This window comes from Manacus candei, unplaced genomic scaffold, assembly GCF_025592945.1.
Source record: "Manacus candei isolate 608988 ecotype Guabito, Panama unplaced genomic scaffold, ASM2559294v1 h1tg000050l, whole genome shotgun sequence".
In the NCBI taxonomy this organism is placed as follows: domain Eukaryota; kingdom Metazoa; phylum Chordata; class Aves; order Passeriformes; family Pipridae; genus Manacus; species Manacus candei.
The window spans coordinates 2,534,940-2,559,968 of record NW_026138098.1 but is presented as its reverse complement, the minus strand read 5'-3'; the positions used below and the strand labels follow the sequence as shown (position 1 = coordinate 2,559,968).

The following is a 25,029-nucleotide window of genomic DNA, read 5'->3' as shown; positions in this document are numbered from 1 at the left end:
TGTTTGTTTTTCTGGGATTTCATGATTTTACTCATTTGCTTGAATATCACTAGGGTGGAGAGGGACTTTTGACTCTGTATCAGAAGGAGTGATGAGGAGCCCTCAGCTCAATTCACACATCTCTGGCTAGAAATCTGTGTATCTTTCTGGACAAAGGAGGCTTTTCAAATGTTGTGTATTTAGCCAGAGAGAGAGAGATCCATATCAGCTGCTCAGATAGAAGACATTTATTAGATTTCTGCCTGAATATAAAAGCATCATGATGACTCAGAGATAAGTTGAGGGCATAAAAAATACCTCAGTTTTGGTGTGAGCTCAGTTGTGTCAGTGGGAAATGGTTCCTCAGGGGGTAGTGTTATTTCACTTCATGTGACAGCAGTGCCAACCACTGCCCTCACTTTAGCTGTTTATCATTAAATGATGCAATAAGGACCTTCTCCAAAGCTATTGTTTTCACAGAGGGGAAAAAAACCAAACTGTCTTGCAACGTGTTTGTCACATTGGGTTTTATCTGTTTTGGTTTTCTATGTTTTCTTATCTGAAAGGGCATTTTGCTTTCAGAAGTGGGAACAATTTTTTTTTAAAAAAACTGTTTTGTATTTGAAAGTGCAAATGCTGTTTCAACCCCTGAGCAAAAATTCCACTACTCTCAATTATTCCTAGTGCTGTTTTGTTAACAGGAGCTTCTCATTGAAGGGCTCTCTGCCTTTTTGTCTTCATGGAGGAAAATGTAACTACTGTGTTACGAGCAATCCGTGTTTCTGGTTTGATGATTTCACTGGTCAGGTTGCAGAGGCAGGACGAGACAAACAGTCACTGAAGACTTGCTTGTCAGAACTGAAGATTCCTAAAATTTTAGTTAGCATCTCCTTGGTACTGAGGCTGCAGTAGTTGTTTAGCTTCTGCATCTCTTAAAGCTGGTTTTGGATTTCAGAATTGTTGCCAGAAATGAGGAATTGAAAAATAATCCCTGTTTTATTTGCTGGGTGTGTTTGTTTCTGGATTATTCAACTCTGCTTTGTTGTACCACCAAGTTCACTTTGTTTCAGTTTATTTGTATTTCAGAGAGTTGTATTTAAAGCCTGGTGGGGTTTTGTCACTGAACCTTTATTTATCTGTTGATCCCAGAAGGTTCTCCCTTGCCTCTGTGCTGTGTGTGGGAGGAATAGAGAAAGTGGCTGAGTTGGGAGGATGGGTGAGAGTGAGCAGGGAAGATGCTCGTGGCAGGTAGACTGTGAAAATGGGCCAGAGATCCAGGGTTGGGTGATGGGATTTGTTGGAGTTCCAGAGAAATGAGGCCATGGATTGGGAAATTCTTGATATTGTTTTCAAAGCTCTCTGCTGCTGGGTCAGGCTCCCTAAGGATACGGGTATGAAAATAATCCTGGTTCACAAGGAGGCGTTTGCAGGGCTCTGATGCCATCCTGTCTGAGCAGGAGAAGAGTCTTGCTGAGCTACATGTGGTTTGGTTTGCAGGCCTGGATTCCCCTACACTCTTTAGTCTGAGCCACTGCAGGATTTCATCGTTCCCCACAGGCAGGCGTGTTTTTCCCTTGCCAAAAGGCGGCTCCTTTCGCCTTCACAGGAAGGGTCGTGATGAAGTCAGGAGTTATCAGTTCCCTCCCCCTGCAATCCTCAGCCTCACCAGGATCTGCTGCTTGGTTTTCAGGTTTTTACTGGGAAATCCAGCAAGCAGCTCCTTTTCTTTCCATGCAAGCAGGGAGCTGCAATGCCCTGTTGGTGTTGGCCATGGCCTGCAGGGAGGTACCAGCTTGTGAGGGTGTTTGTAGGATTGAACCTCACAGGCTGATTTGCAATACAGGCTTTAAGTGACAGGTTCAGTGAACCAAAAGATAAATTGTAGCCTTCAATAGGATATACTTTTACTTTATAGAGCTTTCTCTTAACAAATAAATTATACTTGAAACAGGCAAAAAGACAGTCCCATCCCTTGTGACTTGCCCAGTCAAAGTCAAGTGTTTGTCATCACTGGAGTGTTTTATTAGGGCTACCAGAGGCAATCTGTCAAATTTGGACCCCCTCAAGTATGTTTCTTAAATAGAGAGCAGTGATCTTTTTATGCTTAGTATTTAAAATACATTCCCATTAATTTATGTCTAAAGTTGTTGTTGCGTCTAATCCTTCATAAAGATACAATGAGCATAATTGTGATGAACAAAGGCTGATTGGTTTAAAGTAAGACTTGAGCTCACCCAGCAAAATAGGTAATTCAAAATTATAATAGATAATTCAAAATAATAATGGCAGCTGGAATCTGGAAAGAAGAAAAGTAATCAGGGAAAAGGAGAGAGTCATGTAGTGTTTCTCCTGGTATTGAGCTGTGAAAATATCATTTATTTAAAGGAATAGACTGTGAAACACAAAGATTAATACACAACTATTTACCCTAATACCTATTTTATTTTTTCTTTATCCTTGGTTTTCTCTATATGTAAACCATTGTCTTGCCTGGTAGTACTCATAGGACTTTATTTTGTGTGGAGGTGTTTCAAAAGGAGAGCTTTTCATGCAGGGGTGGTGCATGTGTTTTAAACATCAGTACTTAACATTAGGGTTACTCAGTTCTGTATAGTGCATTTAGCCTTATATTTTCCTAGATCTGGTCACTCAGGTGGACTGTTTCTATCAGCAGCTACCAGCATCACTTACTAATTATAGATATACATATATGCATATGACTTCAGATTAACTTTTATAGCAGAGCCTTCACAAAGACTGACAATTATAGGAAATCACTGCATGGCTGCTAAAATCTCACAGCCTGACTGCCAGAGCTAGGCTTCAGGACATGGTATGAATTATCAGTGGAGGAAAACACCCTTCATAATCAATTACAGACAATTACACACTGCTCTGCAGCTGATTTTGCCACATGGCATTTAAAGATTCCAGCAAAGATTTGTTTGTTTTAAATGCTCTTCTGCTTAGAAATGCTTGTAAAGCATTAACTGAGAGCTGATTAAACACAGCCAAAGGAAAAATATGTTGTTAAAATGGGGATATAATCATGCATTGATGCAGGAGGTTTGGACACAATGGGCTTTTCTCCATCCCAAGAGCAGATATGGAGCTAAAGATCTATCTGAGGCTGGTACTGTTCTTAGTTCTATCCTCCTAAAAGCAGAAAGGAAGCACACAGAGAATATTTTCTGGTGGAGGGCTGCCTTCCTGTTGAGGTTAACATATACCATAATAGGTCTTTCAGTGCTCTGCTCCATTCAAGCTGACTTCTGCCTGCCTTGCTTTAATTAAGCACTCAAAATACCTCTTTAGTGTAGTGTCATCACTTAAAACAGGTGTCACCAATGTGCTGAGTGGACCTTGAAGGTGTCTAATTCACCTACATCAGGTTAACCTGCGTGGTAAGGGGTTGGAGGGCAGTGTTGCAAGTGGCAGGCTGGAAAAAGGCTTTCTATGTGCTGTTACTTAAATGTATAATGTAGATTACAATTGACCGTGCCTACTGACCTTGGAATAGGTAGGATTTTCCTCCCTGTTTTATGGTGTGCTCTAAGGCAGTGAAAAAAGATGCTTAAGGGATGGGATCAAAGGTTAATTCTTTATTATTGCAGGAAAGGTGAAAGGCCATTTTGAAATAGAAAATCTCCTCCAACCACAGGCCAGACTGCGTTGGCTTCATCTTTTTTGGAGCAGATTTTTATAGCCCTTGAGCTCCTGTAACTCCTTGTACTGCTCCAGTTAATCAATCAGAAGAATATTCCCTGGGAGTACAGTCCATTTTTCTTCTCCCAGACACTGAGTAGTTCCTCTGGATTTCTCATCATTCCTATCCACATTAATGCACTTTGGTTACCTACAGCATCTCTGGTCCATCATCCAGTTCTTCTGTGAAGTAAAAATGTGCAAAAATGTTAAAAGGAGTGTTTTAGTTTATTGCAAGTTTACATTTATAGGCTTTACCCATGCTAAGACTGCTGGATGGGGAATGTAGAGCTAGTGAAAAGATGAAACTCTGGAAGAGATCCAAATAATTGTCTGATACAATTATTGTGTTTCATGAAAAAATAAAAGACCCCAGAACATTTTGAACCATTCCTCATGTGTAAGGTATATAATCTAAATTTTTTAGCTTGATTTTCATGCCTTCCTGATGTCCCTGAAGACAATGGCTATAATGGCAAAGACAGGTATGGAAGTAAAGGCAATGTTAATAAAGAAATAATAATCAAAACTTGAATAAAGATCTTGGTAGAATGGCTGGAGAATAGGAGGTAGATTTTGGAAATATGGAGGAAGTGGTCATAGAGTGTTAATAGGATTATGGTGAGAGATGAAAAAATGGAAACAAGAAGTAATAGAAAAATGGAATTCAGGAAAGTCAGGGGTAAGGGCAGAGGAAGTGCCACATTGGTCATGGAGATTTGCACATTTCTCTATGCTGAGTTGGTTCATTTTGTGAAGCATCGTTTTTAAACTGTAATGAAATAATGAAAATGAGCAAAAAAAAAAAAAAAAAGGAAGTCTGATTCCAGCCCTGGTTCTCATGCTGGTTTGTCCAGCAGGTGAGTTCCCCTCTGCAGACTGGCCATGGCAGCATCTCTCTAGAAGGACTCCGTTCAGTATTCACTTATGATTTATTTAGAGCTCCATAGTCTGCCTTAATAGTACTTTTCTGTTTGTATCCCAAGTGGTCACTGGATTTATTTTCCTAGAGGAACGTGCCAGGTGCTTATATTTGCTGAAAGTCAATATTATCATTCATGCTGGTGGGATGAATGAGGAGGAAGCAGTCCACCTCTCTTTTTTGAATGGTGGCCTTGTTTGTGCAGTTAGACTCTCTCCTTCCATAGACACCACATCTTGCCTGCAGGAGCTGCTTCTCATGCCAGGAAAGGTCTGTCAGCTGCAAATCTGGTCACCAAGATTAATTTTCTCATGGCTATCCTTGACACTTTCTTCCCAATGAAACCCTTCCACTCTTAATCTCTGATCTTAGAAAGTTGTGTCAAGAAGACAAATACGTTTAATGAGATGGGTTTGAGGATGTCTACCAGCAAAAAGAGCTCACAAACAAAGCAGATGGTGAGAGTTGTGATGAGAAATTTGAGAGCCTTAGTCTTGCCAAAATACTCTGTGTAACAACATGACTTACAAAAACCTTTCAGTCCCATTCTGAGGAACTCAAGTAATTCTGTGGGCTGAGACACTAATTCTTAATTGGACTTAAGGAACCACAAAGTTGGACTTCCCATATGTCATTGAGACAAGTGGATTTTGTGTCCATATCACTGTGTCTCCCTGATTTGCACTTGAATGCTGTTACGATCTGTTTGCTTAGAATTGCTTTTTTAATCTAGTTATAAGGCCCATGGAACCAAACTGTAGCCTGGTGACATTTTACATGAGCAAGTGTGGTGTCAAAGTCAAGTCCAGGTGATGAGGGTGGTAGTTACTCTGGTGTTCCAGGCTTCCAGCTTGGGCAGGGTCCAAGAGAAGAACCTCCTGCTGCCTGGTGTGAGGATGGGTACCAGAGATGTCACTGTGAAACAACCGGCAGCCCAGCTTGGCCACGGGATTTGGGCTTGGCCTGAAGAGAGAAGGAGGATTCACACTTCAAAGAAGGGAAGACTGGCAATACAAGCATTTTTTTTTGTGTTAGTATTCACTTGAAACTCTGAAGTCAGCAGATGACAGGCTGCTGCTTGCAGGTTTGAGGAAAGAGCATTACAGAAGGTTCACACCATTCACACCAAAATTACACAGGTGGAACAGCTGTCTCCTTTTTCAGTACATTTATCATTAAGTGCCTTTGCTGCTCTGAGGAAAATGTTGAGGCTGATGAGAAATCACACTCCAAAGTTTCAAAACATCGGGCATTAAATTATTTTTAGGACCTCTTCTCCACGTTGCCTGCAGAATCTCTAATTAAGAATGTGGTTAATTGAAAACTTAAGTATCTCCCAATTATTGTAATAGCTTCTTCATGCTCTTAATATTGAAAACGTGAAAAATATAGTATAATAGAATCATGTAGGTTGGAAAAGACCTTTAAGATCCTACCAAGTCCACCACTAAACCATGACCCCAGGTGCTATATCTGCAGGTCTTTTAAATCCCTCCAGGACTGGTGACTTCACCACTTTCCTGCACATCCCGTTTCAAAGCTTGACCACCCTTCCATTGAAGAAGTTGTGCCTAATACTCAATCTAAACCTCCCCTGGAGGCCACTTCCTCTTGTCCTATCACTTGTTCTTTGGGAGAAGACACCCACCCCCACCTGGTTGTGTGGGAAAAGCCATGGTGACGTGGGCAACTAGAAGTGAGTGGAAGAAGAGAATTTATTGGTCAATTCTGCTTATGGTATAAGCTGCCCACTTAGATATCTGAGGGTGGTGATGTAAATGCTGTCAGTTGATTAAAAAAAATAATCTTAATTTGATAAACAAATTAATATATTCTGAGTGAATTTATGTAAGATTTGCATGGATTTTGGCCTGTGGGGCAGACTTAGAGCTTTGGCAGCAATGAGAGTCAATATTGTGCTTACAAGGGAGGGTAAATGAGAGAGCAGTGCACTAGAAAAACGACTGTAGATTCAACCACCTCCTAATACCATGGTTCTGAGCTGGCTTGGTATCAGGTACTGGTGGTTTTCAGATTTTGGGTCGAGATTACATCTCTGCCTTCTTTTCTTTTCTTCCTGCACCTTGCATTGCAACACCAGGTGTCTGCGGACTCGAGCTCCTCCATGAACTCCAACACGCCCCTGGTGAGGATAACTACCCGCCTCTCCTCCACTGCTGATGCCCCCATGCTGGCAGGAGTCTCGGAATACGAGTTGCCAGAAGATCCAAAGTGGGAGTTTCCAAGAGATAAGTATGTAGCCCATTTCCTTTGGCACTACCTACACATGTCTGAAAAACCTAGCCTATTACAGGAGGAGGCATCTTTCCTGATATCTCCCAGGGTTTCTTTAGTTTTAAAGAAAAATCTCAATTACCTGAAGCTCCTCTGAACATCAAGATTCAATTAAATAACCTGGAATCAGTTTGGTTAAATAGTAGCTAAATTTTCTCTGCCTGTCCTTCTGATTATATTTTCAGATTTCTTGTGGGTTTTCAGATACTCTGATGAAAGGTAACTCCTCTGTTAGGAAATGAGTGACTATTTCAGATTAGGTATAATCTAGACTGGGAAAAATGTCCACATAAAAGCATTGTTGAAGGGCAGTCAAGCTTTCCCTAAACAATACCTCTGAACACGAAACCACGTTTCTTAGTCGACTACTTAATTGGTTAATATTTAAAAAACAGGTCATACAATATCATGTAGGAGATACAGAAAGTCTAGGTTTTGCTGTTAGACAACCTTTTCTTTCTGTCAGGACTCTGGCTAGGGTTTGGTGTTGATTTTGCATTAACCTGCCTTAATGGAGATGATGATTTTTGATTTAGGGCAACATTTTGCATGTTGTGTGCATGTATGCACAACTTCTGTGGTTTAAAAGTATTAGGTTTCAAGCAGAACACACTGAATTCTGATATATTCAAATTCACGTGGCTACATAATATTTTCTTCAAAGTCTGTTGACTAACATACAAAATGAGTTTTTGAATAATATAATTAAAACTGTAACCATATTTCTTAATATAAAAAAGACATGCAGAAGAGAGAGAGTATTAACACAGGTAGAATCGTGATTATTTATCAGAGTCAGTACTAACTCTAAGAAGTCTTTAGGTGTCTTTGAGTAAATAACACCTTTTATCATGGACAGTTCTGTTTGAAAGTTCAGGATTGTAACTTCTGAATAGAAGAACTGCAATTTTGAACCTTTTGACAACTGTTCTGGAAATTGTTTTATTGATGTAGCTGAAAACTAGTGTAAAATGCTGTAATTGCCACCTGCAGCATTCTAGTCAACAGTGGGGGCCTGTCTGTGTGCTTCTGTCAGCCCATACCCTGGGGGGATACACTAAATGCGGAAAATTTTAGAGTTGCTAAACATTTAAACCCAGCGTTCAGCACAAATGGAGGTGGAGCAGATTTGCAATGAAAGGAGGCTATTTAGAGGCAGTTTATTAGGTTGGGGGGCAGGAGGCACACAATGAGGGGTTTGTTACTTTGGTCCTAGCAGGGCAATGGCACATAAATTAACCAGTTTCCAATGCAAATGTTTGTTCTCTGCCAAGATCCTAAATTCAATTTTAGTTCTGGAGAAAATGCAGGATGACCTCAGCATAGCATATGCTGCCCTTCAGTCTTTGCACCTTTTTAAACTCGCATTTGCCTTAGAAACCAATCCAAAACAGCTCGAGGAATTCTCACCAAGTCAAAGCCCATATTTGACAGAGTGTGCTGGCTGCCCTTGGGAGGAACCACCTCTGACTTCTGTCCTGTGCCTGAGCAGATAGGTGAGGATTTCAGATCACTTAGCCCTGGTCTAACACTCTTCTGCTGATGGCCTGACAACCTCTCGCTGTGTTTCACTGTGGAGGACAGAAGTCCATGCTTTTAACAATGAGTCCATGTATCACATCTGTGAATCCTCCTTTTGACCATGGAATACCAAGTCCTTGAGAACTTCTTTATGAAAATGTTTGCCTGAATCTGGCCCCTACACTGGGTAATGTTAGCAGCATCACTCTCATTGAGCACCCTCTCTGATTCCTGCACAACACTGTTCTGGGTGTTACATGGTATTCTCTTCCAGTAAAGGAGAACAAATCTGGCCCTTAAGCACTTAGGCTGGAACAAAAAAGATTTTGCCCAGAGGCTTTGAAGTTTGTTTTTTTATTCTATATCTTTCTCCTCATGAAGTCGAGGTCGACATCTCTGTGTCTGTCAGAGCCGAGCAGGTTTTGCTACCAGGTAAATGCCACACAAAATGCACTCTGCAGAGCCCACTTAGTGACTGCTCCTTTTAAAGAAGTTTTATGTTGGTGCTGTGATTACAACTCAGTTTGTTTCCCCCAGTCTCTGCCTCCCCTCTATGAGCTGAGCCCAGGAGCTGCAGGCAGGAGGTACCTTCTGGTATCTTCTGTCTGGCCACCCCATCAGCCACTAGAAAGAGAAAAGGGTGCTGTAACTACCCACAGCTGGGTGTCAACTGACTTGCTGTCTCTGTCTTTTGGCACAAGAGATCATTAGGCAAAGGATCCCCAAACAAAAAGCAAGAATATGGATTTTGAGCTAAAATATAGCTGCCTGACAGTGTGTGTGATTTTCCTTTCTGTGTGCACTGTGCTGTTATGTCACAAGAGTTAATCATATTTAAAACATTCCCCTGCTCTTGACACCACCCTTAACGTAGTTCTCAGCTCCATCAATAAAACAATTTCCAGAACAGTTGTCAGAAGGCTCAAAATTACAGTTCTTCTATGCAAAAGTTACAACTCTGAACTTTCTCAGAGAACTGTCCATGACAAAAGGTGTTATTTTCTCAAAGCCACCTAAAGAGACTTCTTAAAGTTAGTACTAACTGATAAATAATCATGGTTCTACCTGTATTAATATTATCAGTCATCAGCTGCCTGAAAGCAACCACAGGGCAACACACACAAAGAAACTTTTCTTCCACGTCCCTGCAGTCCATGTGAAAATGAAGATGAGTGGCCGTGCTGCAGTGACAGGAAAAGCTGTCCTGTTGCTGGCTGCTCCTGAATTCCAGCTGCAGTCTGATGCTCTCTGAAAGCTCTGCCCCTCCATGCTGTGTCTCCCTGCAAGCCATCGAGTACAGCCTCTTGTTACAAGGAGAGGGAGAGCTTGAAAGCTGGGTTTGGTGACCGATGTGCCTTTCTAGGTGCTCTCCCATCCCTAAGAAAACACTCTCGGGCGCCCACGAAAACCAACGCGGGCCCGGGGCCTTATTGGTTCCATGTGATAAACGCTTCGTGCTGCTGCAAGCTGCCGAAAGCTTTTTATGTTTTAGCCCTGGAATTTCACTGGCTGCATCCCTTGCCCAGCTGCTGTGTGTTAATCTGCTGTTTACACCTCTAGGCTGACGCTGGGCAAGCCCCTGGGAGAGGGTTGCTTTGGGCAGGTCGTCATGGCCGAAGCGGTGGGGATTGACAAAGACAGGCCTAAAGAAGCAGTGACCGTGGCAGTGAAGATGTTGAAAGGTAAGAAAATTGGGTGATTAGGGATCAGAATGGGCGATATGGCTGTTCTCATATCCACAGAAAGTTTCTTTTGTGGCATCTGAACTCTGTCATCGTTGTGGGGGGGGTCAAAGAGCACATAGCTGACCTCAGCCTTCAGCAGTTTGGGGTGTAAATCTGCGCCCTTGACAGCCTGTTTATCTTGAGCAGTGAGTATTTAGGAGCCAGGAGATGTATTAACATCGTGTGGGTCTCTCTGCTTTTAGTTTATTTCGTGTCAGAGGCTGTCCATGTGTAGATCCTACCCCATTCAGTCCAGGTGGTTGGTGCCTATTTATTTTGAATTTAATTGTGAGGGTAGTTTGCAGGAGAGGTGTAGTTATTGGAGGTTTGATAGCTAAAGACAGCTTTTTTTATGTCTGATATTACTCTGCTGCCTTTTAATATTAAACACTGAAGACTTGGTTAGTCCATCAAAGAGGTTGATACTATTTTATTTAAAACATAACATATGACTTTGTATAACATATGATGTGTTCTGCATTTTAAGTCATGTCTTTTACACCAACTGCTGAGCCTTAGTGAAGTTCAGGCTGGCATGCTAGAAAATATGAACTGAACCTGTTTCTTCTACAGATGATGCCACAGAAAAAGATCTGTCTGACTTGGTGTCAGAGATGGAGATGATGAAGATGATTGGGAAGCATAAAAATATCATCAATCTCCTCGGAGCCTGTACCCAGGATGGTAAGTAGAGAAAAGAAAGCAAACCAGGACTTTCCAACGGGTCTGCGAAAGTCTCATTAATCATAATTTTTTGAGAGGTTTTAAGGAAGCAGTCATGCAGTGATGGGATTTTTAGGTATTTCTCTAGCTTAACAGCAATATTTTAACTTCTGTGTCTCATTATAGCTGCAGCCTTAATATGAGAAGGGGTACTATATCATATGAAAACTCTCTAATCCTTTGCTGTAGGGAACAAATGACCTTTTGCAGGGGCTTTACCCACGCCTGTTGTTCTGAATAGTCAGTCCTGCTGTAGGAGAACTTTTATCCCATGAATTTGAAACGAACACTTTTAGTCCAGGAAAGCTAATTATGCCACATAAAGCCGTGCAGAACGGCATAAGACTCTGGAAATGAAAAAAAAAAAAATTAAGGAGCACTTTCCCCGTGTTTGAGATCTCACTATGTTTTTTGATTGAAAACGTTCATTTTTCAGTACATGGCGTGGTCTGAAAGGAACAGGCACGGGGTCAAAGTTTAGGTTCTTTAAGCCACTAATTGTATTGTAATTTAGGTACTTTAAACCACCATCCTGCTGTGGAGCTTTGGGCCAGTCACTTCACCAGGTCCAAACCTCCTCTTTTTTTCTTTTCCCCTTCAAATGGTGTTTACTGATTTCCCCACGTGACATTTATTGAATCAGTTAATTTACTACAGAACGCCGAAAAAAACTTCTTTACATAAAAAACCCTTTTCCCCTTGGACCTGACTCCCATTTTCCCCCTGTTTCTGTTCCTCCCCAGGCCCGTTGTACGTGATAGTGGAATATGCTTCCAAAGGGAACCTGCGGGAGTACCTGCGAGCTCGCCGCCCCCCGGGCATGGAGTACTCCTTTGACATCAACAGGGTGCCAGAGGAGCAGATGACATTCAAGGACCTCGTGTCCTGCACGTACCAGCTGGCAAGAGGCATGGAGTACCTGGCTTCACAAAAAGTGGGTAGAGCTCAGCAAACACCTCACGAAGCACCTGACGTGTGTTTCCTGGGCGCTTTTTTTCCGGTTTAGTTTTGTTCTCGCCTCGTCTGTGTTCAAGAATTTGCTGGCAGAGTGAGCTTTCTCAAACAAGTTGCATAATCCATGCTCACGGAGATCAGTGGGAAAATTCGTGCACTTTAAGTTTTTCATCTTTTGTTTAACAGTATTGCTAAAATGAGGCCCGGAATGGATCATTTAAAGTAAATATTGCATGCATATCTGCAGTTTGAATTCATAAGCACAGGTGGTCACTTGATTACACAAGTCACATTACTCCACCCGTGAGACAGCAGGCTCTGTTTGCCTTCTGTTTCCAGTCAAATCAACCAGATCCATTCACATAGTGATGTAAAACAAATGAATTCAGTTACTGAAAGGATTTACAGAATAATAACAGGCAGAGTTAAGAAGGCCCAAGACACCAGGGCAAAAATAGTCAACAGAAGAGGCAAAAATAAATGGAGTGTATTAGTCACTTAAATTATGCACTTTACTTTAAACTGGTGTTTGCCAGGAGAGCAAGTTTGTTGAAAGAATTTATTTATCCTGTCGTATCCCCAGACACTTATTTCTTAAACTTGGTCTTCAAATGTTATTTTTTTAACCAGTAATTTGATTAAATTATAGTTATGAAACCTTAAATAACCCTGTATAACTAACTCTGTAAACATACTGTGGCTTGGTGGACAAGCAATCATGAATACCCTGGGTGGTGTTTGGGACCCAATGGTTAAACCAGAGCAGCAGATATTGATGATAAGTGCTTCCTGCAGGGTGTGGAGTGGTTAGTGGGATTTATACTGATTTCCAGTCATGCCCACTCCCAAGCACGGAGCTGTTTTTAACCAAAGACCAGAGTTGAGAGTGACTCTCCATTCCTGTTGCGTGGAGTCATGATTTTGTTACTGTTTTTTTCTGCACTTGTAGAGGGTTGGGGGAGAGAGGGAATCTAGGTTTAATTTTGCTTTTTATTCTTTTGTTTTGAAACAGTAAATCTTAGTGTAATAGGGTCAACAGGGTGATGTGCATGACACCAAAACTCTTCCAATGGAGTAAGCAGGAGTATTGATTAGGTGACACATCTCAGGATGTCTCTATCTAAGATTAATGAAACTCTTGCCTGGCACTGAGCCATGTCTCGAGAAAATAGAGCTGATGTGAAAGGCAAAAATAAATCTTTTGATTGGCAGATCTTGAGAATGGTGCTGTTGTAGGACACTGCCAAGAAGGTGTGTGCTCACACAGATGGACACACAGCATCCTTGGTGCAACTCCTTTGCAAAAACACTTGATTGGTGCTGTGCTGAACTTGCCAGAGTGTGAGGCAGAGGGAAAACAAAGGCAGCACGGAGCAGAACTGTGCATTCCGGTGCCTCAGATATCCCACCATTTCTGTTTGTGTTTCACAAGTCCTTTTCCCCTTAGGGATCCATTTACTGAGCTGGAATAATAAGAGAGCTGGTCTTCTCACGGTATTTCCATCAAGCAGGAGCTGTGAGAAGGCCAGTGTTCTTGTTATTTCAATCCAATAAATGGCTCACTGAGACTTCAAAAAAAAAAAAAAAGATGGTGTTTGTGCACCTACTTTTTGCCTTTACAGAAAGTTTTTGCCTTACAAGCAGTTATACTTCGAAACAATATCCCATTTGCAAAGTTGTTTGGGTGCTTTTGAAAGTAGAAAGGGTGTCCCATGTTGTCTCTGCTACCATAGCACTGCTGAGGCTGAATTAGAGGGCTGATTGGATGCTGAAATCATCTACTGTTGTCTGGTCCTGGGCACGTGAAGGCATTGCTGGAGCAGGATTTTCCTGGCAGTTCCCCATGGCTTAACTGAGTGAGGATCAGAAATTTCACGGGCTCATTTGGCCCATGTGGGATAAGAGATCTCAGCAGATTCCTGGGGCAAATTACAATGCAAGAAAGAAGTTGACTGTTGTGTTGCTTTTTGTAGTGGCTTTTTGGTCCAGCATGTCTGTGCACACACTGAAATAAAGAGTACAACATAGAGTGACCCAAAACTGAGGAGGGCGGGAAAAATATATGTTTAACTTGAAAATAAGCAGAATATCCTGGTGGGATTCCAAATGCCACATTTCTTCCCATGCTCCACTGCCACATTCTATCAACCCTAATAATGCTACTTAAACAGAAGTAATATCCAGAGCAACCACAGAGTCCTTTCAGTGTCAGGGTAGTGGTGACATAAGGAAACATCTCTCAGGAGATAACATGTTTAGTTTCAGTATCAAGGCTGTTTTAAAAGCAAACAGCCAAGCCCCAATTGTTTTGGTTTTTTTTTTCTTCTTTTCATCATTAAATTATTACAGTCTCATGGTTGAAGTAAATATACACACCCTAGACATCTAGTTTCCAATTATATTAATATCTTTAATGCTAAGAACAGTTGCACTGATCCAGGTTGTCAAGTTTGAGCTCTGGTAAGACAATATAATTTAAGAGAAGCAACACAATAAAATGTTCATTAACAGTATTTGTAGTGAAAGTGCTACAATACCTGTACCTGGGCACATGTAATGGAGAGTGAATTGCTTGGCACAATTTGGGTCACCTCCCAAGCTTTCAACCTTAGCCAAAATAAAAGTCTTAAATAGACCAGGATTTTCTAAGACACTGCTTAGGGCCTGTGTTCAACTTGGAAACAGCAGCTGAGGGGATGGATTGCAATAATTAAGAAAATCATATTTCACGGGCTTGTTATCAATGTGTGGCTTTCCCACCTTGTTATTCAGGTTAAATCTGCAAAGGAGACTTTGTTATGGTGCTGGAAGCATTGGAAGTGCTTTCACTTTTTACAACAGTTTATTTCAGTGGCCTGTTTTTTTCTTCTTTCTTTCCAGTGTATCCATCGAGACTTGGCTGCAAGAAATGTTTTGGTAACAGAAAACAATGTCATGAAAATAGCAGACTTTGGTTTAGCCAGAGACATCAACAATATAGATTATTATAAAAAGACTACTAATGTAAGTGGATGGTTTTCTAATCTCTGGAAACAAGTGTTTCTTTCAGTGATTCATTTCAAAACTGTGGTTGTAAACTTAATGGGCTTCTTGTACAGCAGCCTCACTTTTCATCGCTGACAGAAAACAGGGATCAAGGACATAAGCATTTCTGTCCCCTCTTACAGTGACAGCTAAAAAGATAAGCAAAGAGGCTGTATATTATAGGATTAGAAATGCTAAAATCCAAGAACTTTTTTTTCCTGTGTCCCTGACTCCAGCCACTTGAAATAAGTGGAAATTAATAATAAAAATCCTGTTTATGTGTGGTGATGCCACATACAGCTTCATGCCTTTGCCTGTACTTAGTTTGATATGTACAAACTGTGGTGGTGATATCAAAGTGGGGCTAGAGGTTGAGAAAATGGATTTGTCCTCCCCACGCTGTCACTGGTTTGCTGTTTAACCTGTTCCAAATCAAGAAGATAAAACGTTTTGGATGTAGTATTGGTGCCTAGTTTGAATTCCTTGCACCCCCTCAGGGGATCTCTTAAGGTCCTGCTGAGCTGCATTTGGGTTTTGATGGGAACTCTGCAGAACTCATGGAGTTCTTCAGACTTTATTATGTATGAATATGACTTAAAGTTAACAATCATGTTAAGTGGCTTGTCTATGAAAATCACTAAGCTATTAGTGGCATTTTGCTGGTAATATTTGCCTACTTCCAAAAGCCAGAAGAAGAACTGGTTACAGCAGTCCTGGAGGGAATTCAATCTTCTTCATGTCACACTTAGCACAGTTCCTGAGCTCCAGGCAGACTTTGTGTGCAAAGCAACAGGCAGCTCTGACTGTGAGCTTTGGATCACTGCAAAAGGAACAGAAAAACAAAATTCTTGGGTTTAGTGATCAATTTATTTTTGCAGGCAGGCCTGGTTTTCAGAGGTTTATTAATTGTGGTGTTTTTGTCTTTAAGGAACCTGTAGTAAAATGGTATTTTTTGTTTTGATCTGCTTATCCTATCGTTCTCCTAGCAAGCAGTCTGGGAATGTTTTGGGGAAGTCTCAATGCTTTTAATTTTATCTTCAGTGTTTATATCCATTTAACTTAACAGTGTCCCCACTTTTGCACATTTTACTAATTTTTCTGAATATGTTAGAGGTAAATTATGTGCTGATTTGCATTAACAGACTTCTCTTTGAGAATTGATTAATCTTTAAAAAAAATTATGGTGCTGGAATCGTCCTGGAAATCACTGCCATTGTAATTTTTTCTTCCCTTCCTCTCCAAATTCACAGGGACGGCTTCCAGTAAAGTGGATGGCTCCAGAAGCTCTGTTTGACAGAGTTTACACACATCAAAGTGATGTGTAAGTGGTCTGATTTGAATGGGGTTTGGGGGGTGGGAAGGGAGGTTGTTTCGGTGTGTATCCGTAAAAGTTTGGGATATTTCAAATGTATTTTGCTGTTGTCCTTTACCTTTAAGAGTTTTCATTCTGCTTCACATATTAATAGATGGAACAGGACTGGCCCTTAGAAAGTGAGGATTTTATGGTAGACTGCTAACCAGTGCTCTGTTACTAATCTGCCCAGCTTCAAAGCACATGAAAGGTGGAAAATGCTAACCTCCTTCTGTCACTGCGGAAGTTTCCCCCCTTGAACTTATTTACGGATGTGCAGCTACAAAGAGTCTATCTAATTTGCTTGGCTTTTGACATACTCTGGACTTCCTTCAGGTTTAAAAAAAGAGAGAGAGAGAGAGAAAAGAAAGTAAAAAAAAAAAGGGAAAGTTCATGAAAACTTCTTATAAAAATCCGTGCTAAGATTAGGTATAATAAAACATAGGCTGGGCATACTGGAAAAGATTTTGCTGGTTTTTAGAAGTGGTGTTGCTTCCCAGCAGTAGTTCATAGGTAGTAGGAAATCATTGGACTCTGACACTCCAAAATCTTTTCATGTGAGCACAGAGTTGCTGGCTGATGCAACTGCTCAGGGTTTATTCTGCTTGCTATTAGAGTTTGGTGTGCATTGTGCTTGAAGTAGACGTGTATTTCTTATGCAATACAGATGAAGATCTTAAGTTTTTTATTTCTCCAAGAGAAGCTGTTAACTGTAAAGGGCTGGATGCTTCCCAGCACGGGTGTAAAAGGTTATGCATGTCAGTGCAGGGTTAAAAAGAGAAAAGGCAGGATGGAGAAAATAAGAAGTGTCTCCTCTGTCTTTAACCCGCGTGCACTTCCCGAGCTGCTCTCTCCTTATGAAAACCATTTACTGAGGCGTTTCCTGCAATCTTTACATCATTTACAGAGGAAACTATACACACAGGTTAAGGGTGGATCAAACTTGTGTTTTAAAATAACATCTTGGCAAAATATTTAGGTGAATGCGAAGTAAACCACTTCACTGGTTCGGGACTGAAAGTCAGTCCGAGCTCCTCAGCACGAGGATTTCAGTGCCGGGCCTTGGAGACTCTTGGCCCCATGGTGGCTTTGAAGATGGCTAAAGATAATATTATTGTAAGTTTGTGCAAACAGTTTACTAAAATGCCCTGCTGCAGAGCTGGGGGAGCTGCAGAGGAGCTCAGGAGCCAGTGCAAGCTGTGTGCTGTTGCTCACCTGGCAGAGCTGCCTGCCAAAGAGCCCCAGGTTGCCAGCAAGACGTGATGAGGCAGGCAAGCAGGCAGGAAAACTGCCTTAAAATTATCCTCCTTCATTTCCTAGCAAAAGTTAACAACAAAAGACAAAAAAAAAAAAAAAAAAGAAGAGCAGGGTGATGCAAAATATTTTTGTTTTGAACAGCCTGCTTTTTCCAAAATATCCTGCCACATAATTGCGATCCAGCTGAGCTGTGAGTGTTCTGTAAGTCATTAAGCTGTGAAGATGCAGTTCTTTGCAGTAGCTCAGAGCACATCAGACAAAGGCAAAGGGTGTGTTTGGGAACATGCTGGGGTCAGTCCCCATTCTATATGCTGTCCATGCAGCTGATGTACTTCCCAGATCGCTGTCCTGCTCCGGGCAGTCAGAGCTGGGCAGAGGCTCATTTAAGCATCTCCTAGGAGGGACTGGAATTCTCTGTTTCCAGCAGTCAGGCAGATCTACTAATGCAGTTTTCTCTTTGATTTGCAGCTGGTCGTTTGGTGTGTTAATGTGGGAGATCTTCACGTTAGGAGGGTCACCCTACCCAGGAATCCCAGTGGAGGAACTTTTTAAGCTGCTTAAAGAAGGGCACCGGATGGATAAACCTGCCAACTGCACCAATGAACTGTAAGGACCCTGATTTGCTGTACCAGGGTTGAAGGGCACAGTTGCACTGAATTCACATGTTTAATGCTGCCCCCAGCAGAATCAAACATTTTCAGAAGTGCTTGACTCTAAAATTGTGGATATATGTGTGGGTATAGATATGTAAAGAAAGAATATGAAAAGGATTTCAAGGAATGTTTGGAAGAGGAGGCTTCTTTGCACACCCTGCTGTGATCCTATTGAAAAAAGAAGAGATTATCTGCAAACCAGTCTCTGACAGTGTTTTTACGCCCATATTTGTTTTAATATTGTTAACATGAAAATTCATAAATGCTGCACATACCACTGATCATATGTAAGGCACATCAGGCTGCTTTTGTACACCAAAAAACACATGTGGGAACTTGTGTGTTAACACAGCATTATCTCCTGGTGATGAGGGGAGTGTGCTTTCCCTTTCTGGTATTTCAATATAGACCTTAACTATTTTTAATTATTTTACCATTTTAATTTCTTCACAAAGACTGCAGTCCCTTACATGCAAAAAATACTGATTCATGTGTAATTTAGTACCTTTGAGATTGCTGGCACAGAAGGCTGCAGAACTGAGTCCAAAACAAGGCAATTTAGGCACTGAGCTGGGGAGAGACAGAAGCAGAAAGCACCTTTGAGGGCAGGGGAGTGTTGCACGAGTTTGGGAATTGAGTGGTCCGTGTGTAGGGCTGCGTGTGCTCCCTGCTTTGCTGGTGAAGAACAACGTGGGCTGTGTATGCAAAGGTTTGTGAGGAGGATGCGTGATTTTAATTAAGCCAGGCAAATGTGTATTTCTTGCAGCTATATGATGATGAGAGATTGCTGGCATGCTGTGCCTTCACAGAGACCGACTTTTAAACAGTTGGTAGAAGACTTGGATCGGATTCTCACCCTCACAACTAATGAGGTAGGTAAATTGTTCCCCTCCATAAGCCGCTGATCAGGACAAATGGTTCAGAAGGCAGATGGAATTTATTTAATTATGAAATCTTGCTCAAGCTCACTTCTTGTTCTGTTTGTCGTTGTGTCCTCCGAGGTTACACACAGCTAAACTATGTATCCTGTGAAATCCTCGGTCTCTTGCCATTATGCCTTGATTTATGTAACTAAAAAGAAACACACCACTAAACTGGTTTTGTTTATTGCATCTCTTGATGTTTTGAGGGACTGCAGGCGAGAGGTTGAGAGGCAATATTTGCGTTTCAATGTGAATTTCACGTGAAGGAGAGACGGAGAGTCCGTGGTGCTTTTCCATTTATCAGCTCGGTTCGATCCCCACCCACGATATGTAGGTCAGAAGAGGAGAGATTGTCAATGGCAGATTTCAGATGATGTGTCTGAGAGTGAATTAGGTTCAGTGAAATAGCTCTCTGTGGAGGGAACGAGGACCCACGGGGGACGTGCAAACAGCCATCCAATTATCCAAAGGTCCTGCCTAACACTGCTTCAGGTTGGGGTATGTGAATGCAGAAAGGTTTTATTTGAAGAGCGTTCTTTCAGAGGTCTGAGATATTATTAGTTTTAGCAGGGAACACACTGATTAGGGTATTCACACAGGAATCAGTTCTCTTATCACTAAACCACATGCACCTTTGAGGAAAATCACAAGTGATGGAAACGTTGATTCTTTTGGTGGAAACTTCTTTTAAGAGAAAATACTTGGTGTCCCAGAAATATTCTACAAACTCCTGTTACTTCTGAGAAATTATATGTATAATGGGAGGAAAAAAAAAGAACAAAGCACTTACACAGGAAAGTTGCAACAACTCATTTTGACTCATTTCAAAATGAGATTTTCAGATTTTTTTTATTGCTTCTTCAAAAGGGGAGAAGGATAGGAGAAAAATTTGAATCACTTTATATGGCCTCTCAACATTACATTCTAATTTTTTAGAATTATCAGAGAAACAAAGAGTGGATTCTGGAGGAGCTTTAAGAAAGCCTGTATGCAATGGAGATGACCGGAGAACCCGAGTCAAGAGATGCCCTTTTTTTGTAATCATCATTTGCCCAGTAGATCTGGTTGAAAAAGATTCTTTGGCTTCAGCAGCAGCTATAAATTTATCTTGGTTCTGGTTTAAAGGCTTACTCTACAAAGTGGCATCTTCAGGAATGGCTCAGAGGTGGGGCAGGAATATGTGCTCCCTCATGGAATCGGTGACGCAGCTCTGTGTCCTGGTACCATTTTCACCTCCTCCAGTGCTGGCTGCCTCTTTTCCTGCCTGATTTATATATGATTTCACAAGACCACTTGGATGGGCTGGCTGCCACTGCGGACTGCTGGGTGGCTTGGACTGGATACGTGTTTGCAAATTCAAGAGGGAGGTTCTGGGCTGCAATTCTAAGCCTGGGAAAGGATACTGCTTGCTTTCTTTTTTGTGTGTGTTTAACCGCCTCGCCTTCCCAATTCCGTACTGCTCATAGACCTGGAATGATCTCAAAGGTAACCTGAAAAGGCCTTTGGGGTTATGTAAATTACTTAAGAGTAGAATCATAGGAAAAACGGATGGAAAAAGCTTAGGAACAAGTCCAGTCCATCTGACGGGCCTATGGCGGGATCCACTATAGGTTTGTCATTCCTGACAGATGTTTATGTAACTTGTCCTTAAAGATCTCCACTGCTGTGTTTCGGCATCGCCCCTTGACAGCCCCTTGCTTTGTTCCTCTAATCTTTCACCATCAGGCATTGCTTTTGTCCTATTTACTCTGGACACAGAAAGTAAATTATTTTGCTTGTCTTTGTGGCGCATTTCACGTTCCTGAAAGCTTGTCGTCATCTCAGTGTCTCCTGAGAACTCCAACATTTTCCTCCATAGCTTTTGAGATCTCTGATTTTGTGTAAACTGCACAGTTTTCCAGAAGTGGAGGTCCTTCATGCTTTGCTGTGACAGCACTTCTGATTATCCTCTCCACAGTGGGACTTTGCCTTTCCTCCCAGAATCATACTTGACATAGGGTCAACCTAGTATACCCAACAACCTAAAGAATTCCTAGGACAGCCAATAATATCTTCCTCTGTGTTTGTGCAAGTAATTATTTCTGCTTAAATAGTGAAGTTTTGTTCTTTTCTGTGTTGAATCGTCACCTGTTGAGTTTTTAATGGGTTTTCTTGTTAGGTTTTTTCCCCAAAAGACCCTATTTCCCAAGTTTCCGTGAACCACATGAGCAGAAGTCACCAAGAGTCAGTGTCCTGACTGTGTTGTATCAACATCAGGAACCAGCTTGGGTGTTAGTTCTTATGCCCCTTGATGTGACTCTGGCCATTGACACTGGATAAGGATGTGGGAGAGGGGATATGGATCCTCCCTTCCATACTGAATTCATGACTGAATTACATCAAGTCTTTTGATATGACAAGCCTCATCTTGATAGCCCTTGAGAAAGCCCTCTTGCTTCAAATACTGGGATACTTTCCCATTCTGTCTGTCTAAAAAGTGGCTGATTATTTCTGGTCATTTAGGACTGATTTTCTAATCCATGAATACGTGTCAGAATTGCCCTTGTGGATTTTTCAAAAGCCTTGGCAACCACACGGGCAGCAATCAATAGATCCAAACTCCCTTCTTTTGCTCCCTGTTGTATTTCTCAGCATTTTAAAACTTGCATTCCACACCCTCCTTTCAAAATGGGGACCATTTTTTAACTATAATATGGTAATGATTGAATGTCTGACTTAAAAAAAAAGGATGTTGGCCAAACAACTAAATTACCCCAAACCTAAGCACAGCAGCATAAAATACTGACTGAGGTGGAAGACTTGTCTCGTCAGTATGATCATAACTTGTGGTTTAGCAAATGAAGAGATTGCATTTAAATGAATGCAGCTGCCTTTAGAAGTTGAAAGAGAAGGAACATTTCAAGGGGAAAAATAACTTTATTCTCTTGCCAAAACTGTTGTTTCTAGCGAAAGAGCCTTAACCCAAAACTTGGATTCAGCAGATGATATTTCCTTTTTTAACGACTGCTTTGGTCATGGCTACTCTGGGACACACAACACACACACACACACAAATATGCAGTGTAAAAAACCCAAATCTTGTGAGTTTAATTTTGTTTTTCTTTCTGTTCTTTTTTTTTTTTTGCACGTACGCCACTGCGTGTTTAAACACAAATTTAATATCACGAAATATAAAACAGATATTCGAAGTGACCAAAGGAATATAAAGTTGGAAGTGTCTTTCCCTCTCCAAATCACTACCATGTGCTAAAGAAAAAGTGGTTCTATTTAGGATGAAATTTCATTTTTATCATTGCGAGTGAAAAGTCCCCTTTTGATGTGGTTGCCATGTTTATTCCCGCTGACACAGCTAATGCTGGTGATGTTGGACTTCAGAAAATACCGTGTTATTGGTTTGGTTTTTCTTTCTCTGCTCGAGCTCCTTGTTTCAGGAGATGTTTGAGCAACAGGCAGCTTTAAATGCAGCTGATTTGCAGAAACCAGTGTAGTTTTTAAGCTACTTTGTTTTGCCCACTGGATGATCAACCCAAATCTGAGCAGGGGTGACGTGTTACTGTCGGCTTTGCTCGCTGTCTAAAAAAAGCACTTTATGTGTTCTGTTACAGGAGTACCTGGACCTCAGTGGACCTCTGGAGCAGTATTCACCCAGCTACCCCGACACGAGGAGCTCGTGTTCCTCGGGTGATGACTCGGTGTTCTCTCCCGACCCGATGCCTTATGAACCTTGCCTTCCCAAGTACCAGCACATGAACGGAAGCGTTAAAACATGAAAAGGAGTCATGCAGAGGAATAAAGAAACATCAAGCTACCTACCACCTACCACACCAAAGCTTTCCTCCAGGATCTTAAATGTTTCTGCTTGTACATATGAAATATGGGGGGAAAAAAAAGCCCAAACCAACAAAACCCAGCTTGGAGGAAAGCAGTCAGAACCTGCGTAAAGAATCTCATCGTTTGCAACTTTGAAACGTTCCCAACAAAGAATGTTTGTGGGCTGTGTCCAGATACCCATTCCCAGGAATTTTCTGGCTTCCTGAAAAGCTGCAACAGACTTTTGTTTGTACAATGGACCCAGTTGGACTTGAGGCAAACTCGGGGGGGTCTGCCTTTCTTGTTTATTTTGTAATATTTGGAGAAAATATATGTTGGCACACACTTACAGAGCACAAAATGCAGTATATAGGTGCTGGATGTATGTAAATATATTCAAAATATGTATAAATATATATTATATATATTTACAATGAATTATTTTTTGTATTGATTTAAAAAATGGATGTCCCAATCCACCTAGCAAATTAGTCTCTTTTTTTTAACAGCTATTTGCTAAATGCTGTTCTTACACAGAATTTCTTAATTTTCACCATCCAAGGGTGGAAAATACTTTGCTTTCAGGGAAAATGGTATATCATTAATTTATTAACTAATTGGTAATGTACAAAACAGTTAATCGTTTATAGGGTTGTTGTGTTTTTGTAATTTAAATGGCATTTCTATGCAGGCAGCACAGAGAACTAGTAGATATAATGCTCAGACTTTACTAGTTTTCAGATCTTAAAAGAAGAAATATTTACAGTATATAACTAATTTTGGGGAATTAAACTTTTGATTTATTTGTGTTTAAATACTGCAGTGTCAGATGATTATTCTTATCAAAACCAAATCCTTTAACAAGAAAGTCTTTTATTCTCAATACCTGTCACTTTAGCAATTTAACTCTTTAGCAAGGTTTCCCATGGCCAAAAAGCAGAGTCATTCCACACCAAAAAAAAAAAAAAAAAAGAAAATTTTAAAAAGGGTTCTTAAAGAAAGGAAAGACATGAATTTGTCTATAACCATAGCAGAACATGCTGCTCTAAAAGGGACTGAGCCTCTACCCTGAGTTGCACATGCATCAAATTAACTACAATTCTCTTCCCTGAGTTGGATAATAGGTTCCAGATCTTTTGGCCTGGATCTTTTGCCTTTCAGACTATCCCTCTATTGTAACTTAAGTTAAAAAGAGAGAGAAGTTGTTTATAATGACAATTTGCCATAGGAATATCAGCGTCTTTTTAAGGGATTAATTCATGCTGACTCCAGTATTTCCTTCTGATCCATTCCATAACAGTAGGTATAGCACTGGCCTCTGCTAAAATATCACTGTTGTTTGTATCTTTTTACGGAAGTCTCGTGTTTTTACTTTCAGAACACTCACACTGATGTGGCCATGGAATATGAATGCAAATTACACTGTTTTATGTGGTGGTGTGTTTGTTTTGTTTTATTTTTTTTTTTAAATATTTTTTTTTTAAATTGGGTAAAATAAGTATTAAAATCTGTTAACTTTTGTACTGACAATAAAATGTTTCTACAGATCTTAATGTTAAAATTACAAAATAAATGTCATGCAGCTTATTTTTCCTAATCCTTTGTGTCATACAAAATGGTTTCCTGAACATCAAGTGATGGAACATGTCCAGAAATGCTTCCTTTTGACCTTATCATAGATCCTATATTACAAAGCAATCCTTTCAGGAATAGTGCTTTTGCCTCTGTCTTGTAAAATGCCCACTCATGAATAGCATGGGTTCTTTGAGTAAACATATGTACAGTCTTTGGTGGAAAATGGTTTTAAGTGCTCATAATGTAGACATAAAGTATGTTCTGTTTTTCTTTAGTCAGGCTATGTCCTTTAATTAGTGAGATTTCTGATTCGTACTGGAGAGGCTGAAGGACCATTTGCGTGGGAGAAGTAAAAAAAAATTGTAACAGATGGAAAGAGACAACATGGAAAGAGTTTTTTTATTATTATTATTATTTGGTTTTTTTACTTGAAAACAGAAGGAAGACACACCAAAATAGCTAGTGCTTGAGACAGAAATGGGGACTTTATGGCATATTGCTGCAGGTTAGCCAGGAAAGAGGTTTTGGATGTGGTCTTCCACCACACGCTGTAAAAGTTCTTCAGACACTAAACTGTTCTTTCGGGGGTTTTTTGTCTCTTTCTACTTTGACT

The 25,029-nt window shown here is 40.8% G+C and overlaps 1 protein-coding gene across 3 annotated transcripts in view; it reads left to right on the top strand.

Annotated features, from left to right (window-relative positions):
• Positions 1 to 24,438, top strand: part of FGFR2 (fibroblast growth factor receptor 2) — an 81,293-nt gene extending 56,855 nt beyond the window's left edge. For all 3 annotated transcript variants that reach the window (XM_051800380.1, XM_051800382.1, XM_051800383.1), the window contains 9 exons: positions 6,708 to 6,859; positions 9,983 to 10,104; positions 10,720 to 10,830; positions 11,613 to 11,803; positions 14,704 to 14,826; positions 16,098 to 16,168; positions 17,924 to 18,061; positions 18,875 to 18,980; positions 22,637 to 24,438. In XM_051800380.1, the coding sequence (XP_051656340.1) occupies positions 6,708 to 6,859; positions 9,983 to 10,104; positions 10,720 to 10,830; positions 11,613 to 11,803; positions 14,704 to 14,826; positions 16,098 to 16,168; positions 17,924 to 18,061; positions 18,875 to 18,980; positions 22,637 to 22,801 (1,179 nt within the window). In that variant the 3' untranslated portion in view covers positions 22,802 to 24,438. The remainder of the gene's footprint in view (positions 1 to 6,707; positions 6,860 to 9,982; positions 10,105 to 10,719; positions 10,831 to 11,612; positions 11,804 to 14,703; positions 14,827 to 16,097; positions 16,169 to 17,923; positions 18,062 to 18,874; positions 18,981 to 22,636) is intronic.
• The last annotated feature ends 591 nt before the right edge of the window (positions 24,439 to 25,029 follow it).